This window comes from Pantherophis guttatus, chromosome 8 (genome assembly GCF_059756535.1).
Source record: "Pantherophis guttatus breed Tessera chromosome 8, ASM5975653v1, whole genome shotgun sequence".
NCBI lineage: Eukaryota > Metazoa > Chordata > Lepidosauria > Squamata > Colubridae > Pantherophis > Pantherophis guttatus.
Window position 1 is genome coordinate 53,377,022 of NC_142070.1, and position 21,696 is coordinate 53,398,717.

The 21,696-nt window shown below is 37.0% G+C and overlaps 1 protein-coding gene across 47 annotated transcripts in view; it reads right to left on the reverse strand.

Moving 5' to 3' along the window:
- The window catches only part of PALLD (palladin, cytoskeletal associated protein), a 456,066-nt gene that overhangs the window by 84,415 nt on the left and 349,955 nt on the right, over positions 1-21,696 (reverse strand). For 18 of the 47 annotated variants that reach the window (XM_087875164.1, XM_087875160.1, XM_087875162.1 and 15 more), the window contains one exon: positions 10,677-10,736. The exons of 26 other annotated variants lie outside the window; for them this stretch is intronic. In XM_087875164.1, coding sequence (XP_087731290.1) covers positions 10,677-10,736 — 60 coding nt within the window. Of the gene's footprint in view, positions 1-6,412; positions 6,750-10,676; positions 10,737-11,888; positions 11,992-21,696 lie in introns of those variants that run through there. 3 more of the 47 variants (XM_087875202.1, XM_087875203.1, XM_034442690.3) reach the window with 3 other exon arrangements.

Consider the following 21,696-nt stretch of genomic DNA (forward strand, 5'->3'; position numbering starts at 1 on the left):
ATTGGTTTTGAATGGTCCAGTTTCTTATGTGTTCATTTGCTGGATCTAAATCAATATGCTGGTTAATTGAACATTTTGTAGAATACCAGGCTTCAATAAATTCATATGTGGTGAGTATTGACATGGCTGATGATTTTTGTTCTAACCCAATCGAATTGATATTGTTCATTGTTGACGTGGCTCAAGATCAGGGATTTTTGGTTATTTTTCAAATTTTCAAATTATTATTTGAAAGCAAAAATGGTTTTTATAAAGCAAGTAAAACATAATCCAGTCAATGTTGTATTCAGATCACATCAATGTTTCCCTATCATTAAAACTGATGGGCCATATAAGAACTTATTTTGATAATTCACAGCATAGCAATAATATTTAAACACACATGCAACTCCCTGAGCCAAAAAGGTATTGGCTCATTGTATAAGAATATACAACAATTTTTTTTAGAAAAACTGAAGCTTGAACCTCTTTAACAAACAGAGATCAAATACTATGCATAATGAAATATTTTTTAAATAAATATGCTTATTGAGCAAAGCCTAGATAAATAATCTGGAACATCGATGAAGCTGGAACATCGATGAAGTAAGTCAGTGACTTTTTTAAAAAGTTTTTTATTTTTATTTTTTATCAACATATTCAAATATACAGTCTTTTGTCCATCATTAATCATTATTCATTCATCTTATTCTTTAACTTCCATTTGCTAATTAGTTGTTCGGGTCTGCTCTTCTACCATCTCCTTCCTTTATTTTAATACAACCTTTCCTTTTCTTCCCTTCTCTCTCCTCTTCTGTTTCTTTCTACTTTCCTCATTCCTCCTCTCCTTCCCTTTTCTACTTCCTTTCCTCTTTCCCCTCTCCTCTCTTCTTCCTCCCTTTCTTACCCTCTCTCCTCCTCTTTTCCCCTTCTTTCTTCCCCTCCTTTTCCCATTCTTTTTTCTTCTCTTCTCACCTCCCAGCTCTCCTCCCTCCCCCTCTTTACTCCTCTCACCTCCCTTGTTGTTTCCTTTTTCAATTCAATCTGAGATGATATTCGAGCAGCCCCGATTTCTATTCACATACATCTTCATTTCAAATTCCTTTTTTACTTTATAATTATATCTCTTCTTACATTCCTGTACATTATTAATCAATCCATGTGTCATCTGGGTATAACATTTTTGTGCCCTCATTCTTCATAATTTATCATCATTTCTTAATACATACATTTGTCAGTGACTTTGAGGGATCCTTACAATTCAGCATTGCATCAAATTAAATTAAAATCGCCTCAAACCTTAAATTAAATTAAAATCTCATGAACCTGATTTATTTCCAAGAAAATGCATTTAAGATTAAGATGCCAAAAACACAAACAATAATTTTGAAAGCTTTCCAAGTTGGTGAGACTTCCTAGAACAAACATTTTCATATATTTCTCAAAAGAAGGAACAATACTTATACTATAGTTATTTCCTATAATTAATTGGCTTCCTCAATAAATGGTTTGTATTTCCTATTTGGAAGCCATGTCAAACTCATTCTCTGATCAGATGTTTCCTTAATAGCTTGTCAGACTACAAGATTTTCAACACAACCTAAAAAAACAAAAGGGCACAGATCTATATAAAACAAGTACATATTGCTGCTTTCTGGCATGCAAGACAGAATGTATGGCACACACACACACACACACTCATTTCTCCAGTTTTACAGCATGGCTGAGTAGTTTTTCTACACATACTACATTACTTTCAAAAGGTTTTCTTGACTGATAAGCAATGAAGTCACTAAAGAAGATAATGCTCAGTGGACAAGTTTACTGTTTTTAAACAATCCTTTCAATATTATTTTATTTTTATAAAAATAAACTTAATAAACTTAATACAAAATACACTTAAACAATTATTTAACAATCCATTTTAAAGCCAACATCAAATAGAGGAACTCCAAAGCAATAGCTACATAGCCTGTAGTTTGGAACTGTTGCTATTCAGCCTAGTAAATAGTATTCCAAGAATTTGATGGTTTTACAGTAAGCTCCATTGAGTGAATGACTGAACAAAGGATACACACACACACACAGAGTGCACACACTCAGATACCTTTTTTCAAAAACATACAACAGCTTAAAAGCAGAAGTTTTAAAGTGTATCCCTAGCATATATAAAAATTGTATCTGTTTAACATATTTGCCCCAATGAATCCTGAGAACAAATGTTTGTAGAATGTTCTGAAATTGTTAGCAGTCTTAATGCATCCCATTCTCAATAGATGTGTAAAATTTCATGGACAGAAGAAATCATACTCCTTGGATAAGGATCATATATTTTATTTATATCCTGCTTTAATTATTTTTTTTAATATTTAACTTCAGTTTACACAATATTATTTAGTATACAAAGATGAAAATCTTTATCTTTGATAGCAAGCTAATGAGACCTAGAGACATGCATTTGAGGGGCTGGGACACTCTTGTATATCTTGCCCACTACAAGTATCTGCTATTCTTTCAGCCACATATGTGGCTGCACACATACAAACTAGAGTATCTTGTTGTAATGAATGTCATTAGTTAACTGTATCATAAAATACAACAGTATTCCTTTTTGACAGTTCTGAACCTCCCGCCACTAGGCTTTAATTATATCAATGTTTCTCAGACCTAGCAATTTCAGCATGTGTGGACTTTAATTCCCAGAATTCTAGGAGTTGAAGTCACACATCTTAAAAGTTGCCAAGTTTGAGAAACACTAAATTAAATGATCCTTGATTCAAGTGTTATGACTGAGAATTCGTTATATCTTACATAATTCATGTATCTACACATTTTTTCTTAATTAGGAAATCTCAAAAACAGTATTTTCTTAACAGAAGAGTTGCTATACTGTTGTTTTTATAATTACAATATTATATTGACAAGTTTATTTTTTAATCCCTTCCTAATAGTTCCTAAGACAGCTCCTTTGAACTTTATTCAGTTGCTTCCCCTGATCAACCTTGGAATCAATCACTATCTCCGAAAAACACTGATTGTCCTGGATGGATAATCCCTCTCATCTTCTACCTCACCTGTGCAAAATCCTTCCTATTAGTTACAGTTTTCTCAGTTAAGATTATACATATCTAATTTGTCTTATTTGGAGAAATGCCAGAAATGACAACATAACGCTTGTAGACATTAATCTTCTCTCGGGTATCTCCCTTGATGATCAGACTTACTAACATGTTTGATCTTTTAAAAATATTTTTTAAAAAGAAAAACTAATTTGGCACATAGTATCCACACCTTTAGTATCACAGCATATCACGGCAATATGCTATTTGGTTGCACTCACATCTCAACTTAGTTTACCTTCTGGTAAACAGCTGTTTCTTGTTTTATGTATCACAGCAGGAGGAGTTAGGTAGTCAAATGAAGAGGAGAGGTCTAAGGAGCTAGGGACATTTGGGCAAGAATGAATTTACATTTAATTTTTTCTTAAAAATTTTGCCCCAAATTTGATTTATATTTTTACACAGCCTTAATTTATACCCCCATAATTTGTGATTGGTACATTCCACAAATAATTTAAAAAAACTTTGAATTATAGAAAGTAACTCTATGTGGTTCACAGGTAACTCTATAATTCACAGACATCTTATTCAATTTCATGATACTATTCACATTTTCTACTAATATAGTGCAGCAACTATTCATTATATTCATCTCATAATTCAACAGAGTAATGCATTTACTAAACATTTTAAGTTAGTGTATACAGACCACTATCTACATATTGCTCTTCTCTCCAGAGAAAGCCTGTGGCAGTACACAATGTAATAAAAATATCAGATCACCACCCAACAATTAAACAACTGCAACAGAAAAATCATACAGGTAGTTCTTGTTTAGCAACTGCAACTTGAACCAGCAAGTTGGTTGTTAAATAAAGCAATTACTAAGTGAAAATCTTGACTTTCTGAAGATCCCTCAAGACCTGGTGGTTATGTCATCAGGTCTAGAGATCCTATGGAATTGGCAACATAAATTAATATTTTTCCATTATTATTAACACCCCTTTGCTCATTATTTTTACTTGCATTTTATTTCTGAGCTATACTTTTTTTAACTTTGTTGTTCACTGCCCAGCATCACTTGTTTTGTGAGATGGGTGGGGCTATATAAATTTGTAAAATAAATGAGACCACAACTATGCTTACAGTTCTATCTCAGTTTTCCTTTGCTTCTTGATACTTTTTAGCTGAACTGAGGTTCTTTCTCTCTTTGTGGATCTTGATATGGGGTAAATAAGCAAGTGAAAATAAGAGCAGCGAGACCCTGTGAAGATCATAATTGCAAGGACTGGTCATTTTTTTTTACCATGGTTGTAACTTTGGTCACTAAATGAGGCACTAAATGATTGCTAAGTGAGGATTGTACAGCATACAACAGGTGCATTTTTTATTATTTCTAACACATCTGAGAATGGCTACTATATGAGTACTGGTCACCAATATCTCCTATACTTCTGAATAATTATCTGTATCATAGAGACAACTCTTGTTTTAGAGAGCATTATAAAGTAAATGAATCATGGCTAAGTAGTACCAACTCCAATGAATCTAAATCTTACATAACTTAGTCTAGATATAATTCAGTTTGTTTATATCTTTATCTAACAAACTTCCCCATAGTAAAATCACTGTCAATGGTCAATGTAAACCTTCTATGTCAGGGGTGTCAAACTTGTGGCGTCACAGCATTGTCACGTGACGTATCAGGATTTCGCCCCCCTTCCCTAAACTGGGCGTGGGCATCCAGCCCGCAGGCCGTGAGTTTGACAGCCCTGTTCTATATCTTTCACCTTAATTCAATCCTTGTGTGAAAAATCTGGGGTATGAAAGTATGAGATATTTCATGTAAGTCTTTTTTTAGTTCATACTTTTTGCCATTTGTTGCTCTGAAGCAAAAGCCTATGACTCACACAATATCCTGGGCCCAACCTTTTAGTCAAATTTCTTGAGGTCAACAGATCTGCCAAAAGATAAACATTTCCTCATGAATTGCCCATTACAGACATTATCACTTACTCATCCTAGCTATCTCATGCTTAGCATCTGTATAGTTACTCACAGGCTGCTTTCATCTTCTCATAGACCATCAGAAAAGACCAAACACAAGTGAGACATGCATCATAAGCCCTTTCCACATCCATAAAACATGCAGATAAATGCACTCCTAGACATTCTGATTCACTCCTGTAATATTTGTAATGGAGAAAAAAACACTGTTGTTTTTTAAGTGTTTTAAGTTTGCAATTTTTTTTGGGGTAACACAAAGCATGAAGTATTCAGGAAAGTGATTTCTTTCTTCATCCAGATGCCTTCCAAAATACAAAACCCGCCCATTCCTATTTTTAGACTATGGCTCTTTGTGTTTCTTCATTTAATGTGGATTTAAATGTTTCAAAAACAGACTGTATATTTGTGAAAGCCCATGCATTTTTCTGTAAACTTTTGTAAATGCATCATGTATAAAAGAAAAAGTAGGAGGAAAAAAGAAAGACAATAAGGCAAAGATGAACACTATTTTTCTCAGCATTTTTCTAATGAAGTGTGCTAGCTGTGAGAAAATGTTTTCATACTTTGTATCTAATTCTGGCATTTTTAAAAAAATGTCTACTACAGCTAGTGAGATGGGCAGCCAGAAAAACTGAGTATAAATACTCTGTAATTCATAAAACTTATAGGAAGACCACTTACATAAATTTCTCCCAACACTCAGCTGGACAAAAATAAATCAATAATATAAGAGTATACAAACAATATTTCCCCCAAAGCATTCTGGAAGCTTTATTTCAAAATTATCATAATGTCCAGGTTAATGAGCCCTAGTATCTTAAGAAATAACCCTGATAAAATATCCAAAATTTTTCTGTATTATTAGTTAACTATCTAGTTGTTTGGAAGTCTTTCTTTCTCTTTCCCTCTCAGAAAAACCTAGGTATATTTTCCCTAATCATCTTCTTCCCCAATCTCACAGTATTTGTATTTCGACACAGGAAAAATAGCCTGCATGCTATTTCTTCTAAATACAATACAACGAACAGTTCTTTTTAAATTGCCAAAACCTAGATTATATGTGAAAAAAAATCACATATGTACCTCAGACCAAAACAGCTATTGTCACGCTGGCATCCTGAATGAATTTAAAAGAAAATAAGAGGCGAGAGAATGCAAATAACATGAATTGGAAAGCATAGCTCCAATTATTGAAAGATTTAAGAATCAGTAACATGTTACTAGCTACATGTGTGACCACATCACACAATTTCTGCTTCTATATAATTGCTTTTGTCTGCCATCCTCCACCCACATTTAGGCTTACTTAATATACACAAAAAGCATACTTTGAACATAGAAAATAGGGCACATAACCCTGTCCTTACCTTTTTTGTATCTCGTTCACACCAGTGGACAACTTTTCTACATGCAAAAGTAAGCACAATAGCTGCAGCTGTAAAACCAGCACTTTGGGAACTGAAGTGGAGCTGTGCAGGTACTCAATAATATATACAGATTAGTCAGAGAGAGAGTTGTACTTCATGACTCAGTGGTTCTTCACTAAAGCTTTCTAGCTCTAATGCTTTCACAATAAAAGTCCCTTAAAGTTCCTGGGAATTCAAGCACCCAGTTGCTAAAAGCAAAATATTTGAAGTGGGGATGGAGGTATATGCTGTCTTGTTTTATTTCTTCTAGTCTTCTTTTCTTAAAAAAGTATATCCTATTTTTTTCACTGTCTCCCAAGAGCAAGATGTGTGTGTGTGTGTGTGTGTGTGTGTGTGTGTGTGTGTGTGTGTGTTATTTTCATGAGGGGCTCAAGATTCTACATTAGCAGCTTGTTTGAGTATTCTTTTCTGTAAAATTGTTTACATTTCAATAAGTTATTATGGAGGGATCTCTAATAAATGAACCTTGAAAAATAAATAATTTAAACTCTAGATTTAGCGTTTGTTTTAAAATGGCAACAGATTAAGAATTTGCCATGAATGTCTTGGATAATCTTCACAGCACATAGCATAAATAATTAAGAGATCAAGATATAATAGGATACATTTGTGAATTTACTTTCCTGAGGGACAAAGATTTCAGAAAGACATTGCACTCTTTATTATAAAGAGATTAAAGAAATATGCTATAGTTAAAAAACAAAATACAATTTACCTAAATTAACTCAGAAATCTCATTAGAGTATAGTCTTAGGAGTACAGGAGGAAAAGTCTTAGGAAAAGCAAAGTAAACTAGGTAGATCAGAATACAAAATAATTCAAAATCAATCTCAGTAGTATTACATTATTAGGCCAAGTCAGAAACTTGTTAAATATAGAAACCATATTACTTCATCAAACAAAAATTAGTTTACTAGGGGAAGCTACCAATATCGAAGTCACAAAATCTTCTGAGTAGAATTTAAACAAAATGCGACATAGATATTCACTTTAGGTTTCCCTGGAATAGACTAATAACTGATCCGTATTTAAAAAATATAAAATCTGACTCTACTGGAGTCTATTTCCAGCATGACAACAACTTTAAGCATCCAAAAAGTTTCTAAGATGGAACAACAGTTGTTATACCACTTTCCCTGGTATAAATCATAACAGTTTAAAGCAAGCTTTTTTATTCATAAAATATGTTGAATTTCAGTTCCTATAATTTTCCAAACACACTCTGACTTAGCGTGAAACACATTACAGAAAAAAATGATATACAGGATTGAAATGAAGGAATGGAGACTTCCGATATCTAAGGTTGATGTCTTGGTTGATGGCTGTATGGGGGGTGCTCGCATTGCATTTTGGGGGTTTGCACGCGCTTCCCTGTGCTCCATTTTGGGCCTGGAAGGCCTTCTGCACCAACCTGGAAGCCAAAATGGGGCACGGGGGCATCACAAGAGGCCCCCCATACCCCGTTTTGGGTCTGGAAAGCCTCCTGCACCAATCTGGAAGCCAAAATGGGGCACAGGGGGCCACATGAGCCTCCCCCACAGCCTGTTTTGGGCCTGGGAAGCCTCCTGCACCAACCTGGAAGCCAAAATGGGCACAGGGGGTGGGGGTGCATACGCAGGGGGCTGGGATGCATGAACATGCACCGGAATGCGCATGCATGGGGAACACATGCACATGTGTGGGGTGGGGCGCATGCCTGGGGGGATACTCACATTGCATTTTAGGGAGCATGCGTGCATGCACACACTTTGGGAACTCAGCACCAAAAAGGTTAATCATCACTGGTATAGGGTCTCCTGCTTGAGCAGGGGTTGGACTAGAAGACTTCTAAGGTCCCTTCCATCTCTACTCTGATTGATTTGATGCCAGGGCCTTTGGAGCTACTTTGTGAATCTTACAATATGAAGAAGAAAAGTAAAAAAAATTAAAGATAAGCCACAGATCATTGTTTAAAAAATGCAATTCAAAAGAAGTGATAGTTTTAATAAAATACAATATGCACAAAACCTGCTATTTCATTGTAATGTATATACCTAGCAGCCATATAATAAAAGTGACATAACCAACAATATTCACGACCAAAAAACAATTTTTTTTTTACTTCTACTTACCTTCCGACCTGCCACATAAAGCCTTTTGAATACTTAATGAAACTTGCACAACTTGACTTAAGGAGAGCCAGTTCGATGTAGTGGTGAAAATGCTGGCTGAGAAATCAGGAGACTGTGAGTTCTAGTCTTGCTTCAGGCATAGAAGCCAATTGGGTAACTTGGGCCACTCACTTTCTTTCATCTTAACCTACCTCACAGGGTTGTTTGTGTAGGGCAAATAGAAGGAGGGAGTATTATGTATGTTCACCACTTAAGCTACTTATAAAATAATAAAGTTGAGATAAAAATCTAATGTAATAATAAAACAATTTAGTTTTCTAATTTCTGTATGAAAATTTAAGCAAGCAATACAGGTAGTCCTCAACTGATAGCTTAGCAATTTAGATGGACCTCTCTGGGGGGTACTTACAATCCAAATTAGAAATTCTAACCTCCCCCCCATGTGACTGCACTTGTGGTATTTGTCAACCTGGCTGCATTTTATAGTTATTTGCAGCATGTTGGGGTCATGTAACTGCATTTTATAAGGTTTGAAAACTAGCATTTGCTTCTGGTTTTTGACAAAGCCATGCCTATGGTGAGCCACAAAAAAAGGTAATAAAATCAGGTCGATCACAGGTGACAGCTGTGATGGACAAGTTCCATTATGGTCATAACTTGAGGACTACTTGTACTTTCTGCCTGCAGATATACACCAAACACATGGTTTGAAACCTGAAACTACTGGTACTAGAACAACATTACATAAGAGCCAAGCTTCAAAATTTTCATAAAGAATTTGAAGCAAAAACTTGAACTGAATTGCCTGCTATATGCCCACAGTTTTATTCTCATAGTTCTCTTATTGTTTGGAGAAATAAGAACATAGGAATGATATCTGAATGATTTTCTAGCATTACAACATGAACAAGTATTTTATTTCTTCATTCATATTACACTACAGGAAAACAATTATTATTAAAATATCTGAGCCAGGATCGTGCAGAACTATAGTGTTCTGGATTCTTTGCAGAAAGAGAGCATTTTCAAGAATTGTGCTGAACTTTAAAGGGATGCTTTAATTCAGCAAATAATTAACTGAAGCACCTGTTCAAAGCAATGGTTTTCTTTAAAATGTTAGATTAGGAGCAGCCACACTGATTCAGTCAAAATGCTAAAAGGAGGTTCTGCACAAGTACTTTTTAATTTTATTTCTGCAGGAGCAAAGTGGCTGCCAGTCTGAATCAATTTACTTCACCTGGAAATGCTAATCAAAGTTCAGAGTAGGCAGTGTTGAAAATATTGTGTTTCCTCAAAAATAAGATCCGGTCTTATATTGTTTTGGGCCCCAAAATAAGCACCAGGTCTTATTTTCCTGCATGCAGCCAGATGCTGCATGACTCATCATGCTGGTGCCACCGCTTGCAACAGGAGGCTGTGTGGTGCATTGCGCTGTTGTGTGTGTGAGTGGCGGCACTGGCATGATGTGCCATGCAGGCATCCTGCTGTGAGTGGCGGCGCTGGCACAATGAGCGACATGGCATCTTGCAGCGAGTGGCGGCATCAGCAGAGTGAGCCTCATGGCATCTTCCTACGAGCAGCGGCACCGGCATGATGTGCCACATGGCATCCAGCCACAGAAGAAGTCGGGCAGCAGCGCAACAGGTATCGGGGTATGGGAGGCCTGGACATGGCTGTCCTAAGGTAAGCGGGTGCGTGGCATGCGTGGCAGCTCCACCCCACAACCCTAGCTTGATTTTTATGCATGCGCCTCATGCCACCTCATATAACCAGACAGTGGGCGGGTTTAACTAGGGCTTATTTTGGGGATAGGGCTTATATTTCTTGCAGGTGTGAAAATCGGGCTATGGCATGTTTTCGGGGTAGGTCATATTTTCAGGGAAACACAGTGTATATTACTTAAACAGGATTCAAATCATCAGTGCTAGCTTCACTTAAATTTAACTTATATAGGTAGATACATAATTAATTCAGAAATATCCCAACAGAACTTTGACAATTAATGGCATATCTTTATCTCATTGTTCTGATTTACACTAAAAGAACTAAAGAAGACCAGAACAACTTGGTGATAATTAAAAAAAAAAACTTACTGCAGGGGCTGCACATTTATTTGTTTTTCAGAAGCCGTAGAAATTCTTCTATCATTCATCCTGCAAGTAGAAAACTAGGATAGTCTTTGTGTTGCTTCCACACACATCTGAAGACTATCAAGTTGAGAAAAGCTACTGTTATTCATAGTTTAATATAATCAGTGCCCAGGGTGTATTACAAGACACAAATGATAAGCTCTTGTCCAAGAAACTGACAAAATGTAAACAAAAGAAAAAAAGAATTAAATAAATTTGAAAAGAATGTATGATTATTTCAGTCATAAGTTACGTACTTATCTGATGTGCTATTCTGAAAGTTTCAAAGAAAGTTGTGAGGGAACTAACATCATGGTCCACTCCCATGAAAACATTTCCCCCTTAAACCAGTCTTTTTGCACATTCATTTAAATAATTTTCCTTAAACATATTAATATGCAATGAAATACATATGCTTAATATATAAAACTTAAAAGATAATGTTTTTAAAACCAGTAGTATGCCACCCAAAATAATTTTCAGCTCTACAGAAATTAAACAGTCATCTCTGCCAGACAGGAGATAAATCTTATATTCAATCAGCTTTTGTATTTTCAGAAATAAAAAAACCACCAATTATTTCTTCATATAGGAATAAACAAGCAACTCCCATGGAGGACTAACATATTCAATATATATTTCCATCTTTTGGTATACTCTAAATGCAGATCTCATGGGTACAGTATCTACAGAATAATTCAAAGCTTTCCCCAAACATTACTGTACAGAGCATAATGGGCTACACTGACAAACCAAGCAAAAGCCATGGGACTGCCCCCCTTCTCCCCCCCACTCTCTCTCTCACACAGAGATAATTATCTGAAAATTCATTTCTTAAAATATTGTTGGGATTCCGGATTTCTTAAATGTTCATCTTTTCCAAGCACTTCACACTTGAAAGTAAGTTATATTGAGAAAAATAAATGCATTCTGAATATGCCCATTATTCTGCAGATGTAAAGAAAAACATGATTCAATCAGTCTTCAATAAAAATTCTTAGTTGATGTTTTATACAAAATATTTCAATTAATGTGATAAAAAGTAACACCCTCTTAAGTTTGTCAGAGTTTATTAACCAGAATAAGAATGGAAACATTTACTGTTCTTTCCAATACATTTATTTATCTCTTCCAGAACTTCCCTCAAATTCTCAAGTTGCCTGTACTTTGAAATACCAGTGTTCCAACTTCCTTATTTGGTTGCTGAAGCTGTTCTTTGTCTTGTTCAAACATTCTGATGAAGCTGCTTGCTTTCTCTCTGTCCACAGCCTTTCCACCCCCACCCCCCTTTCAGTCTGGCTTCAAGCAGGTCACTCTGACTCAGCCTCCTTTGTAGCTTACAAACCAATCACACGCTGGTTATGCCCATTTATGGAGTACCTTTCCTTTTGGAAATCAGCAAGGCAAAAGGGATTTTTCAGTTGTTTGGAAAAGTGTTCACTCTGCTGCAAAATCTGAAGTGAGCATAAACCACAGATTTCTATTTTACACATTGCTGTCTTTTTGCTGAGAAACCAGGGCAATATGTATCTGTGTAAGAATGGGGAGCAGAGATTAAACACATACTAACTTGGGCTCATGTTTTATTTATTTCTTTGTAGTTTAGCCATATCTGTGCCCATGTTTATGGTATGATCTCTAGCACATTTGCTCAAAATAAATATTCTGAACTCTCTTAGGCTTACTATCCAGTAAATATATTGAAAATGCCTTCAACTTTCAAAGAATAAGAGGTGCACAAATATTCTTCAGATTTTTTTCTCTGTGCAGTTCAATATATTGCAGAACTGATACCAATGGCTAAGATGAAGGAATGCAATTTTACTTAGTGTATAGTTTAAAACTGCCTTCCCATCAACCACCACCACCAAAGCAGGCACTAGCAAGTATTTTAATGATTTATCAACTTTTCTCGGCAATGTATAAATCTCATAATCTTTCTACATTTTTTCAGGGGAATGTACTGATGATGCTGGTATGACATATTATTTAATTCTAATAATTTAGGATTAGACAACCGCTGAGCAAATAGTTGAAATGTGCCTTGCTAGCATCTTTCTTGGAGTTACAAAAGACAAACTAGTTTCTTCTTTCTATCTATACTTGTGGACACATACGGAGTCATATGGCATCCAGGATGAATGGAACTATAATAACTAATCTCATCCCTAAAATCCCAGTATTCCCATCTTGGATATTCAGATTTTATATTTGCAAGAAGCAACCGGAAGATGCTTAACTGCAGAATAGAGCAACAACAGACACAGAAAGAAGCTTAAGAGATTGAGTTAAATATAAACCTAATTATTCATCTCACATGGTTTTAAATATTTAATATATTAATATGATCACAATTCTGGGCAAAGAACCTTCCTATGTATCACAGATGACAACTAGGCCACTTGTGGAATAGTTAATGGCCCTATTCTTATATATTGTTTGGTTTACATATACGTTAAGTTATAATGCATTCTATTTTCATGGCTTAGCATGCCAAAGGAAGCCAGCAACTATAGTGCATAAACCATTCCTATGTACTTACTATTATAAGTGAATGGTTATAATGCAATTGCTGATTGTACTTATTACAGTATAGAATAGCTGTAAGTCAAATGTATAGTAATATTTTCTATCTACATGTATGGTGAGTAGAAGTGTATATGTGCTGTAGGGCATAAGTGTACATATCATCACACATTCTTTGGAAAGAAATCTCTAGAGATCTCAGTGAGGTAGGACAGCTATAAAGATTTGCAGATATAGTAAATGGAGGCTGCACAGCTTCTCCAATCCTATTTCTGACATTCATTCATTCAGCTGACAAGAAATTACCTATGCAAATGAGCTTATTGAGGACCTTGAGCCCTGGTCACTTAAAGTTTTAACTCTTGAAAATTCTTTACATGTTGAAGTCAACACTCCCACCCACCCCTTTACCTGATACCCCTGCTTTAACAGGTAGAAATTCGGACTGCAATAAAGGAGCTATATTTTACTGATAATGGTGTAGACATGTGCTTTATCTTTAATCTTTCTTCATATGTTTAATACACAAAGGGCATAATAAGGGGATGGAGTGACCCTCATATAGGCATTTAGGCTAAAAATTCATGAACACAACATTCTTGTTAATCCCTACTAATTCACCTCTCCTCAGCTATTATTTTACCATCTCTTTCCTTCCACAGGTTGGTAAATAAAGGACCCCAGATTTTGTACATAATGGAGAGGACACGTTCTCCTTACATTTCAGATACACATCTACTGAGTCGGGGGTGGATTCGAATTTTTTTTACTACCGGTTCTGTGGGCGTGGCTTATTTTGTGGGTGTGGCTTGATGGTCATGTGACAATTATTTATCGTCATATCGTCACCGCTACTGGCTCGGCGGAACCGGGTAGAACCCACCACTGTACTGAGTGGTTTGTTTTCTAGATGGAAGAGGCAGTTAGTAAGGAGAACAAACGGAAAAATGCAAGACAATCAGGTCAGGATTTTTTTCATGGGGTAGTATAGACACATTTCTACATCTAGAATTAATAGCACTGTAATATTGCATTCAACTATTCTAAATTACTGGCTAACAATTTTGGAAGGCATAGTTCAAAGAATCTTGAGAGTCTCAGCTTCATAAAAAGGTTCTATAGAGTTCAGAAGCATGACATTTTCTTGGAATGCTGGTGAATAATATTATAACCATCCATTTTTAATTATTTTTTCAGAAATATAGGCACTTTTATTTCTTATTTGAATATGTTTGTACTATGGTATGCTTTCTTTTCCTTCCTTTTTATCCAGTTATTTTTACCAGACAGCCAATACAGTATTAATCCAATATAGTAGGGGGTGGATTGCAGGTCCCAAATGGAATTTGTGATGTTAGGTGGGGATGATTGAAAGCAGAAGCAGTGCATCTGGCATTCCAGTCATTCCCCTAGAGGTGCTGCACCTTGCTTAGGAGCATAACTATAGATTAGATTGCAAGAAGTTAAAGAATACTGTGGAAATTTTATCTCCTGAGGATGCAACTCAACCACTTGTGCAATATGCACAACTGATAACACATTCAGTGTACAGGGTGCAGGAAACAAAAATAAGGCAAAAAACATGTACAGGTAATCTTTGACTTACAACCACAATTGAGTCCAAAATTTCTGTGATTAAGCAAAACAGTTGTTAAGTGAATTTTATCCCGTTTTACGACCTTTCTTCTCACAGTTGTTAAGTGAATCGCTGCAATTTAAATTAGTTACATGGTTATTAAGTGAATCTGGCTTCCCCATTGACTTTGTTTCTCAGAAGTCACAAAAGGAGAATTATTTTACTTTTATATAAACTCAACAGTTTACCCTTTAAATCAATATTTTACTATTAACACTTTTAAGGGAAAAATAATGGTTAGTTCTTCTCTGATGACAGAACCAGCCAAAATAACAATATTGCTATTACACTTTCCCTGACACATAGGTTTTGTTTGCATAACACCCCTGATTTAGTGGTGAGGAGGCTAATTTGTTGTGCAAACAACCTAATCCAGTTACAAGCAATTCATTCTCATGGCTGCCAGACAATTATGTTAACCCATACAATCATCCATGTTTTATGTACTATTTACTAGACTTTGTATCTCTTCAGTTCTAAATTAAAGAAAAACTAGACAGGACCCATAAAATGGGGTTTAAGAACTCTGCCCTCTCTCCTTTTCCATCCACCCCTAAGCAAAAAAACTTCCCCTTCCTGATTCTGAAGAGGCACTGGCCTCAATTATGTTTTTGCATGCCTTTTGCTTCCTTTTTTTTCTTGTTTCTTGTTATTTTTAATCCCACCTTTATTACTTTATAAGTAATTCAAGGTGGCAAACATGTCTAATGCTCTTCCTATTTTCCCCATAACAATAACCCCGTGAGGTGGATAGCCTGTAAGAGAGTGGGTGGCCCAAAGTCCTCCAGCTGGCTGTCAGATCCCTGACGTGATACTGCCATTCATATGGAGGGAGGAGGAAGCATGGGGATAAGCTGTATTTTATAACCTTTTTCCTGGCGCCTAAGTACACTGCAATATTCTTACCTTTTGGAAATGAAATAAGGAGGGAGGGCCATGTGGATTGTGTCAGATGGTTGAAAGTGGAAGAAGACCATGGGAACGGATCCTTATCTGGCTCTCAAGATGGCTGTTACAATAAACATCTTCATACCTGTGGATTGGCTGAAATCCATATTCGAACTGGAGGGATGGATTCTAGAGCCCTATTTCTAACTATGCAGTTTGGGAGGGAATTTAGAGTCTGCTTTGCCTGTTCTGCTATCCCTTCTTCTCAATAAAAGGTTCCGTTTGAAATACCATGTTTCAAGAATCTATACTTTCTTGGGAAAGGAGAGGCAGATCCTTACACTGGCACTATAGATTAAATTGCAGGAAGCTAAAGAATACTGTGGAAGTTTTATCTCCTGAAGATGCAACTCAACCATTTGTGCAATATGCACAACTGATAACAAATTCAATATATAGATTGCAGGAAGCAAAAATAAGGCAAAAAACATGTACAGGTAGTCCTCGATTTACAATCTTAATTGAGCTTAAGATTTCTGTTGTTAAGCAAAATGGTTGTTAAGTGAATTTTACCCCATTTTACTTCCTTTCTTTCCACAGTTGTTTTTTTTTTAATTGAAAAGTTTTATAGGAAATACAAACATTTTCTCCCCCCCACCCTTCCCCCCTCAACCCCTCCCACCTCCCTTCCCCTCCTTCCCCCCCACCTCCCTCCCTAGACTTCCCAGAACAAGCACAGGGTATAGCATTCACAAACATAAAGCTAAAATATGCGAACAAATTATTGCATTCATATTCTCCCTAAGTCTTTAACTCCTTATAACTCAAAAAACTATAAATACGAACTACTTAAAAATATTTCATTCATAAGCTATATGTATCTTCTTGTTCGGATACTTTTTTTGTATATAGTCAATCCATCTTCTCCATTCCGATATGTATCTTTCATTTGAATGGTCTTTAAGGTATGATGAAATTTTTGCCATCTCTGCCAAATGCACAACTTTTAATGTCCATTCCTCAATGGTGGGTGGATCTTCCTTCTTCCAGTACTGTGCCACCAGTAACCTGGCAGCTGTTATTAAGTTCAAAACCAACTTAGTCTCTACTACAGTACAATCCGTAACTATTCCCAGCAGAAAAAACTGTGGTGTAAATTTAATTTTTTTCCTTAAAATATTTTGAATAATCCACCATATTTTTATCCAAAAAGCTTTAATTTTTTTACATGTCCACATATATGAAAATATGTAGCATCTTCACACTCACATCACCAACACTTAGGTTGTAAATTTGGGTACATACAGGCTAGTTTTTTGGGGTCTAAATGCCATCTATAAAACATTTTATAAAAGTTCTCTCTTAAATTTTGAGCTTGTGTGAATCTTACATTTTTAACCCATATCTTTTCCCATGTTTCCATCATTATTGGTTCACCTATGTTTTGTGCCCATTTTATCATACAATCCTTGACTAGCTCTGTTTCTGAATCTATTTCCACTAATACATTATACAACTTTTTTATATGCATTTGACCTTTATCTCTTATTTGCTTTATCAAATTCTCATCCTGCTGCAAAATACCAGTTTTTTGATCTTCTCTCCATCTGGCCTGCAGCTGACCATACTGAAACCAAGTCCTAATAATTCCTTCTTCTCTTAATTGCTCCATAGATTTTAATTGTAATCTGACTCCTTCCTTATAAAGGAGTTCCTTATATGTAATCTTATTTTGCTTTTGCTCCAAATTTATATTCTCTATCGCATGTCTGGGTACTGTCCATATTGGTAACTTATCATTTAATTTATATTTATACTTTTTCCAGACACGCAATAGAGCATTTCTTAATATATGACTTTTAAAAGTCTTATCTACTTTCTTATCATACAATAAATAAGCATGCCAGCCGTAGACCAGACCATATCCTTCAATATTCAATATCTTTTCCTCCGTTAAATTTATCCAATCTGTAATTGATGAGAGGGCAGCGGCTTCATAATACAATCTTAAGTTAGGCATTTTAAGACCACCTCTTTCTCGGGTGTCTTGCATTATCTTTTGATTAACTCGCAGTTTCTTCCCTGCCCACACAAACTCATCCAAAACACCATTCCAATCCCCCAATAGGATACAAGTCTTATACCCCCATTGTGTCAACTTTGAATGTAGTAAATTATAAAATTTTTCTTGTTGTTGGTTCAGGGCATATACTCCAATTACAAGTGTTTTTTCTCCTTTTATTAAAAGTTCAATAGCTAAAAATCTTCCTTGATCATCCGCTTCAACTAATTTTGCAATTAAGTCTCTTTTCAAATATATAACTATACCGTTTTTCTTCTCTGATGCTGCTGCTACATAATGTGTACCTAATCTTGCATTTGTCAAATATTTTTGATCTTGTATCCTAATATGAGTCTCTTGTAAACAAATTACTTCGTTCTTAAATTGTTTAAGATAGTGAAATATTTTCCTTCTCTTCTGTAGAGAATTCAAACCATTGACATTCCAAGTCAAAAATCTAGTTCCCATCTCTGGGCCTCTGAAGCATCTGGAGCAATTTCTGATGATCTTGCCTCATCTGACCTTTAGGTCTTGCTCCTCCCACAGCTTCTGTTTTGGTAGTTTCTTGGGTTGCCATCTGAAATTGTTGTTGTTGTTGTTGTTGTTGTTGTTGTCTTAATTCTTCCTTGCGCTTGGCTGTTGCTGCTCTAGTCTGTCTTTGATCCTTTTGGTTCTTCAAATATATCAATTAAATCCACATCTTGAACAGCCATCTGAATTTGTAGCTGTTCTTCTTGACCAGTCAAAACTCCCCCCTGAACTACTGTCAGTAGCTCTTCTCTCTCTCCTTCCATTACTCCCTTTTTTCTTTTTCCTTCTGGTGATTTGGGTGTCCCAGCCTTTAATACGTTAATGTAAAAATCTCTTGCTTTCCATATTGTGTTAAGCCGATATCTCTCTCCTGAATAAGTCATGACAAGGCCGGCTGGCACCTCCCATCTATACTGTAATTGACATTTTTTCAACTCATCCACCAGAAAAGCATACTCCTTTCTGGCTCTCAACATCTTAGGGGGGGATTTATTTCATTGTCATCACCTCCTGGCCTTCAACCTGAAGCTTGTTTTTAAAAGTAGCCTGTAAAATTTCGTTACGTAATCTCCTTGTAGTAAAATATATTACAATGTCTCTTGGTAAGTGTTTCTGTCTGGCAACCCAAGAATTGACACGATATGCCTTGTCAATCTGCCAGCCCAGCTCAGTTTTCGTCTCCCCCAACAACTGTGCCAATGCCTCTGACATCATTTCTTTCAAGTTCTCTTGTTTTTTCTCCTTCACCCCTCTGAATCTTAAAGCAAATTCCATATCTCTGTATTGTAACATCGTTACATCAACTTCAGCCCTTTCAAGTCTATTCTGAGTCTGCTAATTTATTATCCAAAATTTCCATAGATTGCTTAATTTCTTCAACTTTATCATCCACGATTTCAATATCACCTGCCAAACATTTAAGAGCCAATAATATGTCTTCTCTAATTTGCCGATTCCGAATTAAAATCTCCTCTGAAACAGCCTGTATTTTTTCATTAGTTTCATTAATTTTTTCATTAGTTTCATTAATTTTTTCATTAGTTTCATTAATTTTTTCATTAATCACAGTAGCAATTTTATTTTGTGTAGCTTGTAGGGCTTCTTGTATCATCTCAAATGTTAAAGTCTGTGGGTCTGTTGGGGGGGGGGCAGAGGCTTGCAATCTAGGAGTATGAGCTGGGGAGCTTCCAGCGCTCCCAGTTCCTTTAATAGGAACGGTCTTTACAGATTTTGAGGCCATTTTCAGTTTAAATTGATTGTTGTATTTTAATCAGAAGCCAAAAGGAAAAGTTCCAAAATCAAAGGATTTCCCCAATCATAAATTAACGTTTAAAATCCTCCTTCTCTCAACACGAAAGTTCTTTCCAGGCAAGAGGCTACCAGTGAAACGAAACTTTCTGTAACTTTCACTTTCTCCGCCCTTCCCTTTCAAGCTTCAATCGCCATTTTGTTGCAAATTGCTAAATTGTTACTTCCAAAGGAGGCTATAAACCTTGGGGTTAAGTGTAAATACTTGCAGTCTGACTTTTCCTGGCTTGTTCTGCCTGCAGCAATTGAAGATATTAAGAATCCCCTCACTTGTTGTCAGCAGAATTGGACACGGCTTCTAGCTCCGCTAATCAGCGGAGTCGTCCCAGGTCCGGAGCAGATTGACAGGCTTCTAGGGAGCTCTCACCCTTCGCGCCCCAAGATTTCTCCTAGGGTGCTTGGGGGGCTCTACCTCCGCCTGTCTGCTCTTCTCTCTCCCCTTTGCCCGGGCAGAGGGTTTCCAAGCCCCAGACAGCTGTTTTTCGGCTGTTCTGGGGCTTTTACGGTGCCGGGGATCGGGTGCCCACAGAGGAGCGTCAGCGAAGCTCGCGGAGCCAACCAGAAGTCTCTCTTTCCACAGTTGTTAAATGAATCACTGCAGTTGCTAAGTTAGTAACACGGTTAAGTGAATCTGGTTTTCCCGTTGACTTTGCTTCTCAAAAGGTCACAAAAAGAGACTGCATCACCCCGGGACACTGCAACCATTACAAATGTGAGTCAGTTGCCAAGCATCCAAGGCTGGATTAAAACAGCACCTTAACCATTACACCAATCTGGTTCTCTTTGTAAAAACAGAAATAATTAGAACAAATTGTAGCCTCCTTTGAGAGGAGAAATGAGAAAGGTGTGATGCAACCAATACTGCAGAAAGAAAAAAAAGTCAAGTAATGAAAGGCAAGGGATGACTAAATCAGTTGTATTGTGAAAATACAGTTAAACTGTTGCTAAGAAATAAACATGCTACTTAACACTACTGACATTATGATCCCTGATTGGTAACCAAAGAATTTCTTCAAGCCTCTCCCTCTGCTCATTTCTTATTTTGGAGAAGTCATTATTTATATACATGCTATTTAGAGGGATATACTTGATAACATTATGTTTCCCTGAAAATAATACTTAACCAGAAAATAAGCCCTAGCCTGATTTATATGCTCCTAATATAAGCCCTCCCACCAAAATAAACCTCAGTTAAGGTCGTCAGCAGCTGGGGGGGCATGGCCAGCATTGGAGGCAGCGAGAGCATGGGGGGGCCAACAGTGTCCAGCAGTAGTTGCAGCCCGTGCAGCGCAAGTGAGTTGATTACCTGTCCAAGCAGTAGGTGGAGGCAGAGGGAGGGGGAGGGGAGGCACGCAATCCAGACATGCCTCATGTGAGGTGGCAAAGCTGAGAGTTGATGGGCTGGAATGACCAGCTGACGACGGGAGGCTCATCTTCGCATGGCAACATCAACAGCAGACAGAGGCAGAGGTGTTGGGGGATGGCAGGCGATCCCAATGTGCCATGCGAGCCGCAGGCAAGCCGAGATGATGGGATGAAATGGGTGGGTGGTCACGGGAGGCTCACCTTCATGTCTCTTGGCTTGCCTACAGCCCGTATTGTATTTCAGGATAGGCTGCCTTCCCACCACATGTTTGCCTCTATCTGCTGCCGCTGCACAAAAACGAGCCTCCCACAGCTGCTTGCCCGTTCCGGCCCACTGACTCTTGGTTTTCCCATGGCCCACGTGGCACATCCAGATCGTGTGCCTCCCCTATGCCTCTGCCTCCGTCTGTTGCGTAGACAGGTAATCAATTCAACTGTGCTGTGTGGGCTGTGCAGTCCCAGAGGGGCTAGAGGGCTGCAGTTGCTGTCAGACACCATTGGTTCCCGTGCGCTCGGTGCCTCTTGTGCATGTGCCTGGGGGTGGGGCGCCCAGCTGGGCTGATCACCCTGATATTGTGTTTCCCTGAAAATAAGCCCTAATGTGTCTTTTGGAGCAAAAAATATATAAGACCAAATCTTATTTTCGAGAAAACACGGTATACGATAGT